The sequence below is a fragment of the Haemaphysalis longicornis genome, unplaced genomic scaffold, assembly GCF_048455015.1.
Source record: "Haemaphysalis longicornis isolate Haplotype H1 unplaced genomic scaffold, Haemaphysalis longicornis Haplotype H1 scaffold_20, whole genome shotgun sequence".
NCBI lineage: Eukaryota > Metazoa > Arthropoda > Arachnida > Ixodida > Ixodidae > Haemaphysalis > Haemaphysalis longicornis.
The window spans coordinates 3,783,799-3,793,760 of NW_027526296.1; the positions used below are offsets into that span (position 1 = coordinate 3,783,799).

The following is a 9,962-nucleotide window of genomic DNA, read 5'->3' on the forward strand; positions in this document are numbered from 1 at the left end:
AGCGGGATGGGCTATTATTGCACGCTAGTAATAATGGTTTATCTATCTGAAGTGAAATTTAATGCCAAGAGGGAGGTGGCTAAACATACCAACGTTATTCAAATTGCGATCGTAGTGAATGCGCACCTTGGGGATTGAAATGGGAGGGCTGATGTGGTGCGAAGATTGTCACATCGCTTTGCGCAACTTTTGCCATGCCTCTACAATTGTGTGTAAAGCCGAGTCTGGGATTACAAAAATAATAATTTCAGTGTTCACATGATAATGAAAATGCCTTACGATTGCTTAGTTTTTCGATTCGATGTTTTCAACGGCACTCCATGCTATCTATGCATAGAGCCTAAGAATTTATTAATGGCTTGTAAAAAGGTAGTGCAGTTCGTGCCTTGTGATACTCTAGTAGAAAAAACTTCATTGAAAGGCTGTTTCAGTGTTATGTACGTTCAAAACCCATTAAAAAGTGCCCCCCCCCCTTCTCCCCCCCCTCGAGTTGCCAAAAATTTGATTTTCAGGCTCCTAAGGTGACGTAATAAATGTGTGTTCCAAATCAAGGTTCTTCTGCTCCAAAATCAAGATTTCGCTGCTCCAAAAACTGCTCCCAAATCTGATTCAGCTGTCTCACCCCTGTGCATGACTTTTCATTCCACTAGAGATCATTCTCACCGTTAGCTGTTGCCACGTGATGAAAGACCGGTTTTTATTTGTGTTTCCTCTTGCTAACACCTCCCCGTTTCCCCTCGTGGTTGCTTCACAGGGCATGGACTCGCAGAACGAGCGCAGGGTCTTCGAGATGATCATGAACACAGCGCGGAAAAACTCTGCCCAGTACTTTCTGCTCACTCCCAAGGTGAGTACTGTGCCGTGTCGACAGCCACGGGGACTCTGTTAGGCAGGCAGGCTGTGCTGATGCCCAGTGCATGTGTGTGTGTGTGTGTGTGTGCGTGCGTGTGCGTGCGTGCAGGCGCGCACATTTTGCAACAAAGATAATGACCATCCGTAAAAGCACCAGTCTCCCCAAATGGGTATGAAAGACAGAGGCTGACCTTCTGAGTGTTGTACGCACGGAAACTTCATAGACAGGGCTCATGCATGATATCTACATGTGGACTCCAGAGCTCCTTCGGACCCAGAGATGACTGGACCTCGCAGCTGCCTTTCACAAGCCCTGCCAATAACACGCATACGCGCATGCACGCACATGCAGAGAGAGAGAGAGAGAGAGAGGGAGTGAAGAAATCTGATGAGCCTGTTATATAGAGAAGTAAAAAAAGTAGTAAATACGTTGACTGACTCGGTTTCAGTTTGACACCCTGAGGAAGGAGCTTCTAGCTCCAAAACTGTTGGCGGCAAATGGGAACCGTGTCAGTTCACCTTCTTACTACTCTTTCCTTTAAGGGGGGACGCGGGTCTTAGAATGGTCCAAAATCGCGAAAATACGCATTTTGGGAAAAACACATTTTTGAAGTCTTTATACCTTCAAGCACCTACTCTAAAAGTTTCACCGCTGAATTTGATCGGGAATAATCTCAAAAACGACTTTGAAAACGCAGCGGGAGCCGCAAAACGCCGAAAACCGGGCTAAAAAAGCTTGAACTTCGCGCGCGCGCCACACTCGAAGCAGACTGCCGGCGGCGGCCATCTTGGGTTCGCTTTGTAGCTGATTTCTTTGTGCGTATTTTGCGCCATCTTAAAATGGCGTCGCATGGGGAGAACGAGCGTTACCGCCGATTTCCTGAAGGTCGTTTCGGAGCCGCTGATTGGCAGGAGTACGCGCGCTCGAGTCGAGCCCCCCGTTCCGCGTCTCTGATTGGCCGGCGCCGTCGAGCCGCCATTTTTTTTTTGTTTTGTTTTTGCAGGCGCGCGTTTGCTTCCGCAGTATTTTCAATTCGGGTGCGTTTTCTCTGCCGTTAGTGACTGCGATTCTGTCACAACGTCTTTATGTCTCGTGCCGCAATGCCTGGAGACCTTTACCTCAAAGAACTACGCGCTGCAAGCGTACGAAAACACGATGGAAGACGCCGTAGACGGCGGTGCCGAGATCGCCTGTCACGTACGAACCTGGTCCGAGAAGCGCCGTGTGGAAACGTCCAGATTTAGTTAGCTGTTGTGCTTTGGTTATATTTGTGGGAAAAAAAAAGTCCGCAGCACAATATGTTTGTGCTTTTCTGTAGTTTGCATCGACGTTGAAGGAAGTGCAAAGAAGGAACTACCGTACGTGAAGGTTCAGCAAAAAGTGGAGTTTTCCAGCGCTGTTTACAAAAGCTTTTCATTACTTGCATAGAGCCTTCCTGGTTATTTTTGGGGTACGGTCGCATACTTTGTTTTTTTTTTTTTCTTTAGGAACAGAGTGACATGGCGATTTTTATATTGGGCCATGCAGTAGCAAGAGTTAGAAACTAGATCTTCCTTTCTTAGTTTGCAACGTCATGATCTACCTTACTGAGTGTTTCACTATCAGGCTTTTAACCTAGGATGATAAGACTGGTACCATTTAATTTGTAATAAATAGATCTAGCAGGTGATGCTGTTTGTATGATGCTGTTTGTATCACTCTGGTATCCATCGCCAAATCGATGTCCACCTGCAGCTCTACAGTTTATTTTGTGAGGTCACGCTCTTCCTTGCGTGGTGTTTCTTTATCTTACTCTTTAGCCAGGATAACAAGACTGGTATAATTTAATTTGTATTGAATTGGTCTAGCAGCTGATGCTATTTGTATCACTGAAGCATTGGTCACCAAAGTGCATTTCACCTACAGCCTTGCTGTAGGTTTGAGATGCATAGCAGGACAATCTCTAGTTCTGGGTGGCTGCTGTGCTTTAGTCTCAGTGGTAGCACAAAAATAACAGCAGCACATGGTATTTGTGCCTTTCTGTATTCTGTAAAGATACTGAAAGAAAAGGTGAATGAGGATATACAGTTTCTGAAGTGTAACAGTAGAAAATTTAATTTTCCTTCGCAATTTGTATGGTATTCGTGCAAATTTATGTCAATCTTTCCAGAGGTATTTTTGTGTTACAGTCACATAGTTGGTATGCTTTTCTTCGTGGAGAATAGAGCTACAAAATGATGCTATTTATATTGTTGTAGCTATGCTGTAGCAAAAGTTACCGTGATCTAAAACTTCAAATGCATTTTTCTCAGTTTCTTTTTTTGCAAGACCAAGCTCTGCCTTACGGGGGTTTTTGTAATGTTGCTCTTGGGCTAGGATGACAAGACTGGTACCATTGTATTCGTACTGAATTGATCTAGGGGGTGATGCTATTTTTATTGCTCTGTCAGTGTTTACCAATTTGCAAAAATTAATAAAAATGAGGCAATTTTATTTTGTTGATATCAAATGTTCACCTCTTTCATGCTTTGCAAAAGTCTTCGAAATGAATAAAAATAGCATAGCCCCCCAGAGTAGACCTTTGGCATTAAGTCCGTATAAATCATCATTGAGTTTGCTAAAGCGAAATTGCTCTAAACCCCCGTAAGAAATGCCTCAAAAAATAAATTTCAAAGTGTTGTATCTCTTGAACAAATGAAGCTATGTTAAAATTAATTACATATTTGAAATCAGTGTAAAAAACTGCTTAAGACTGCCAATTTTCATCTAGCTGGCACTAATAATAAAAAAAATTGTCTAAAGACCCACCTCCCCCCTTAATTTATATACAGTGGAATGTCGGTGATGTGAATCTCAAGGGGCGTCAGAAATATTTGTATCACCCAAAAATTCGGTTTTTCTGGTTCCCACCTTTCAAACCCAGACTTCAAACGGTTGTAACTTCTGCTATAGACCAGATAGAATGGTGATGTTGGTCTTATTGCAGTCCTTGATTTGTGCACAGTTCACTGGTACCCTGTTCAGGTGCATCTCTCCAGCCGTTTTTTTTTACAAAAGCTGTTTAAAAATCAAATATAAAAGTCAAAATAAGTTTGAACGTACCGTACTTACCCGATTCTAACGCGCACCCGATTTTCCTGGCAAAAAAAAACAAAAAAACTTGCCCCTCCGATTGTAACGCGCACGTAACTTTATAACGAAGACAAACGAATGCGGGAGAAATGGGCGATTTATTTCCCGAAGTAATCTCACTCATATAACTCCTCGTCGCTTTCCGCTGACCACAACATCTCGTCCTCGGTGCCGCCAAGAGCGTTCGCGATGCCACACTTCTGAACGAACGTTCAACCATGGTCGATGGGATCGTGGCCCACGCCTCGCACGCCCATCCCGCGAGCTTCTTCAGTGGCGCACGCTTCAGCGGACCGATCGTTTTGAACTCGTGAAAGCCGCTGCTGCCATTGCTGTTATCAAGTGCGCAAGGGGAACGATTTGACGATTTGTGTGAACGCGGATAGAAAACCATAGGCGCTTATGCTTCCTCCGTTCGAAAAATTGTTGCTAAACATGGAGAAAGTTTTCCTCCATGTTGCTAAAGGCTTTGGCGCCATCTTGAGATGGCGATGGCGATGGGTGGGACGAAATTTCCACTGTTTCAGCAGTTTCGGTTTCGTATCCGATTCTAACGCGCATGCGATTTTTAGGCCTATTTTTCCGGAAAAAAGGTGCGCGTTAGAATCGAGTAATTACGGTAGTCGTTTTACAGAAAAACAAATTTGACGTCTACAATAAGACTGAAAAACTACATATGCTCCCAGTTTTTATCGTCATAACTGCAAAAATAAACTTTTTGATGACCGACCAGGAGGCAGAGTACCAACTCATGTTTTTCTCACCTGGAAATAGTGCTGTCTTTCAGTTCCCACTTAATTTGTAGCTGTTCACATTTAATCTGTTAAGAATTACATCAGATACCTTATTGACATCTTTGCAGACTAACTGAACTTTGATAGCCAAGAAACATGACTTGAGAGCGCATTTGGTTGTGGATTGTGCACCAAGCCAGGCGCTTTGGGGCTGAAAAAGGCAAGGAAACAATTAATTGGGAGTGTGTGGAAAAGCCCTTGCTCAATTCATCATCATCATCACCAGCCTATCTATGCCCACTGCAGGGCAAAGGCCTCTCCCATCAATCTCCAATTATCCCGGTCAAATAAAGAAACAGAAAAAAAAGCAAATTCCATTGTTGTTCCTTATGAATTGTGTTTCAACTTGGAATCACGATAAATCAGGCAATCTATAGTGCTGCTTACTTGCAATGATACTGGCAAAACCTGGAAGTTATATTTGCATTGGCGTTAACGTGAAGACAGTTACCTGCTGCGGTGGCTCAGTGGCTAAGGTGTTGTGCTGCTGAGCATGAGTAAGCGGATTCGATTCCCGGCCGCGGCGGCCGCTTTCACTGATGGAGGGGAAAAGCAAAAACGCCCGTGTGTACGAGATTTTAACGCACGTTAAAGATCTCCAGGTGGTCAAAATTAACCCGAAGCCCTCCACTACGGCGCGCCTCATCGCCTGTGTTGCATCGGCGCGTTAAACCCTACAATCATCAACATGAAGACAGTTGTTAGGGGAAAACTGTTGCGACCAGCGTGCTGTTGAGCGTAGTATTGTTAAAAGCATGTCCTACTGTACATGCATCTTACACAAGCTAGATGAGGGGTTTTTAATGTGTTTGGACTCCATGATGCCTTTCTGTGTAAATTGCGATGATCTGTTATTACAAAAATTATCTTATGGGGATTGCGATTGTACTTTCCAGTCTAGTGCCAATTACAACTGAGCTCACAGTCTAAAAAAATGCTCCTATTTCTTTTGCACAGCTCCTGGCAGACCTTCCTTACGCCGACAATGTCACGATGATTTTCATCTCCAAGTGTGCTGAGTACACTCCGGACTGGGACCCTAAGAGCCTAGCTGGACATTGTGTTGGCTACAGAGCACTCTTGGGCAGTTAGCTTCTCTACGATGCACGTGCCCCGTCACAATGTGTTTCAAGCTCACCTGTGAAGTGTTGTAATAGTCAAGAAGTGGATTCCGTGTACAGTTTGTTCTTAACTCTTTGTTTGTTTGTTCTTAAGTGTCCTTAACTCTTTCGTGACCACGGAAAAATGACCGATTTTTAGTGCTTCCAGAAACCTTTTCTTTTCTCTTGACCTGCTGGACACATTTAGCATTGCTATGCATGAAATTGTAGCTTATAGATTTCTCTTTAGATTTTAGATTTTAGATTTAGATTTTAGGTATGTGAATCAAGAAGTGGATTCCGTGTGCAGTTTGTTCTTAACTCTTTGTTTGTTTGTTCTTTAGTGTCCTTAACTCTTTCGTGACCACGGAAAAAGGGCCGATTTTGAGTGCTTCCAGAAAACTTTTTTTTTTCTTGACCTGCTGGACGCATTTAGCATTGCTATGCATGAAATTGTAGCTTATAGATTTCTCTTTAGATTTTAGATATGTGAAAAACCCTGCTTCCCATTTCTCTTCAAACAGTACCTCTTAATTATTGCACACAATGTAACCTGATGTCACACCGAGCGATTTTATGCACCAGGTGTAGCTGCATGTACTTGAGGGTTTTATTTCTTATTTTTGAAATTTTTTGAAGGTGTAGTACAAAGGCATTGGTATTCTAAGTAGCTGCTGCCTATGTGTGTCTTTAAGTATGTTATGCAGGACATTCCTCACTAGCGTCATTAATGGGGGAAGGTGGCCACCAGAAGAGGCTGTATCAGCATGTGAAAAGTGTTAAGCATCCTTGCTTCCTCTCTCTGTAGACAGTTGTGAGAGTGGCCAGGCCTGCAAGAGAAGTTTTAGTGCATGTGTGTATTCCTTGAGTGTTATACAGTATATGTGTTTAGTTGTGAGTGCAGTGACAATCTCTAGTTATTCCAAAAGTCCTTGAAGCATCTGTGATTGCAAATGTGTGTTATAGTTATTGAGTAGTCATTGCATTAAGTGCTGCCGCTCATTACTAAATAAATAAGCTATCCTCGCATTGTTTGTGTTTGAACTGTCTTTTTGTATTTATAAAACGCACTATTACGTGTCAGTTGTTTTTTTTCGATTGGTGGCGTGTTATGCCCGGCACATCGCCTGTGAAGAAAGGCCGCATATCGTTTTAACAAGCGTCATTGTTTCAAACATGTGGCTAACAATTCGCGTCTCAATGCCTATCCGACACCTGGGATTACAAATAACGAAACGCAGCAATCAAATTAATTCAAGGCGATAGAAAAAAGCGATGGGTCTACCTCCGTACCCAGTCTTGTGTGTGGTTTTTCTGGAAGACAGTTGGACGCGCGCAAAAGGCATCAAAGTTTGGTGAATGAAGCATGCAGCAAGGGAGGCCACTATTCCCTGTGCCGCCCTCTTTTTCTCATTTCTCTCAAACCAGGAAGGGTGCTGTTCCCACATTGATAGCATCAGACAGTCCTCGTATGGCATGTCTCCTTCTGAGGACAATGTTGCAGAGAGGCATCTTCACTTCTTCGATTGGGCAGTTTTGTTCTGCTGTGTTTATCCCTAACCTAGGAGTCTAGGGAACGGCGTGCCTACAAGAAGGGTGTGCTGGTGCTCGCCAGACGCAACAACGGCAGTGTATCTAAAGACAGAAGGACTTCTCCGAGTTCTGGAAGTGCTCATCTTCAAAGCGTCTGCATAAATGACGCCTCAAACTGTCAGTCATTTTCTTCAACTGATCTACCTTTTCATGATCACTCATGTCTTGCGGTCTTGCAGCGATGGAGTAGGCTTGCAATGTGCCGAAGTTGGCCAGTCTCTAATTTTCTCTAATTTTATTACTTTATGTTCACTTCGTGATGTTTCCACGAGTGCATAATTGTCGTACAGTAAAGGCTCGTAAATTCAAACTCAGTTAATTCGAACATCCGGTTAATTCGAACTCGTGCCCTGGTCCCGGCACAGCCCTCTATATTTCAATGGGGGAAAACTCCCGATAATTCGAACACGTCAGCATCCAGAACGCCGAATTCGAACTATGATCCTCTGGTTCCCATCGCTCCTCGCAGAAGTCGGCCGAGAGTGATTACAGTGTGTTGCAAATCGAAACTGAACCAAATTTACTAGAGGTGCAAAACAATTAAAGAGATAAACAACAGCGTGGTGCTTTTACGGGCTTGTCAGGATAGCATTACCATCAATATATAAAGGGTTTCACAAAAATTTAGAGCCCTTCCACTGCTGTGAATATGGAAAACCAGAGTTGTATTGGTGGACAACTATATTGAGTTATGTACGATGACTCACTATATTGATCGAATAACGACGCATACGCATAACTTCCATAGAATTAGTTCTAAATTCTCTTATAATTTGTTTTTGGATAGTTTCGACAAAACAAGAATGACAGCCGTCTGCATAACTATAGTCTGTCCGTAGACAGTTATGTACATTTACATCACACCGTAATTCTGTAGCGTTCACAACTTCAGTGTGAATTAATTATGACGTAAACGAAGCCTGGCATAATGATAGAGCCATCTTAGTGGCCAATTTCTGTATAATTTTTAAAGACAACTGCATTGGATTGAGAGCTACAGAGAATTTTACACTAGCTCTGGAGCGAGCGCATTTAATTCTTTGCCGACTCAACCCTATAGCCACACACAAGTTTTGTAGCGCCTTCACCCACGACCATCATCATCATAGCGGAAGTTGGCTTTCCTGCAGAGCGTATTCGCGTTACACTCGCCATCAGTGAGAACGCGAAAGTTTCGCTTTAAACAGAGCTTGCCGTTCTGGCTCTGGCCTTGAGGTACAGTTCTGGGTACTGGCACTAACAACCTGAGTTCGAGCCCCTACGCGTCTAGTTTCTAATTTTTTTTCTAAACTCAATCCTATGCGTTGTATCTTGTTAACTGACACGAAATTTTAAAGTTGTGATAGCTATGTAAAAGGCTTCCTTTGTATGTGGAGATATTTGAGTCCCAGCAAGTTTCAGCAGTAACCGTTCAGCAGAACATATTGTAAATCCATTTTAATCTTTGCGCACGCGAGAAATGCCAGAACGGACACCCTTTCGCAATCGCCATCAACATGACGCCAGCTACTCCTGGCCCCAAAGTGCCGACGTCATAGAGGGCTCCCGTGACGTGGCCAACGCGCTGGCTGCGGTTGGCTCATGTGTGCACACGTCGTGGTTTTGCGACTGACGTCATGCTACCCAGCGCATGGAGATGGTGGTGACCACGGCCGGTCTGGGAACGCGCGCGTCCACACCGGCAGTGGTGCGGGCACAGCTTACTGCCCCTTCCCTTCCCCCACCGCAAACTTTCGCGCCACCACGGCGAACTTACTTCCCTCCCCATTTCGCGACATTCTCCTCCTTTTCTTTCCTTCACTCGTCGGTCTTCTCATCATTCGCTCGGTTACGACGACGTCGACGCGGCTGAGCCCAGAGAAAGGCGCCAAAGGGCTGTTCCCTAAAATGTCTTCCCAGCAAATAATTTGTGCTAGGAGGTGAAGCAGACATTAAAGGGACACTGAAGTGAATTTGTCAAGCTCCCGTTTTTGCTTGCACTGCGTAGACTGGCTCAAATTAGCACACTTTTCATCGTTTATCCGGTTGACAAATCGGTAATTATTTTACAAAGCGCGAAAGAAGAAAAAACTACCATGCGCGGTTTGCGGCGGCCGCACCAACTAAGGCTGTGGCGTTGGGAGGAGGGGCGCCGTGATTGGACGATGCCCAAGGTTAGCAATCACACAAGTTTCGGTTTCGGTTTCGGTTCTGTAAAACATAACCAATGGCTTTGTTGGATGGGCATTCTCAATATCTCAGTAATCATCGTACCGCGCTTCTGCCATGTCGGCTGTAAAATGCACAAGATAAGCCTCCCAGGACGGCTTGTAGTCGTAGCATTCACTAGCCGAGACCTACGCAGTGCATGAACGCTCTCCGCGTACCCGCAGACGTTCAAATGTCATGCGCTTTTCCCCCATATTTGGAGCTTGCCTCTCTCATGCCTGTATCGTAAAAAGCGTGTTCGCACCAGGCCAAGGGTCTGTTCATTCTGGCCTGTGCCCACTGCCTGCAAGCAGTCGGTGCTTA

At 44.4% G+C, this 9,962-nt stretch overlaps 1 protein-coding gene across 1 annotated transcript in view; it reads left to right on the forward strand.

The window, feature by feature from the left end:
- Positions 1–6,887, forward strand: part of Smc5 (structural maintenance of chromosomes 5) — a 109,069-nt gene extending 102,182 nt beyond the window's left edge. The window contains exons 25-26 of the mRNA XM_077701060.1: positions 755–847; positions 5,716–6,887. Coding sequence (XP_077557186.1) covers positions 755–847; positions 5,716–5,850 — 228 coding nt within the window. The 3' untranslated portion in view covers positions 5,851–6,887. The remainder of the gene's footprint in view (positions 1–754; positions 848–5,715) is intronic.
- The last annotated feature ends 3,075 nt before the right edge of the window (positions 6,888–9,962 follow it).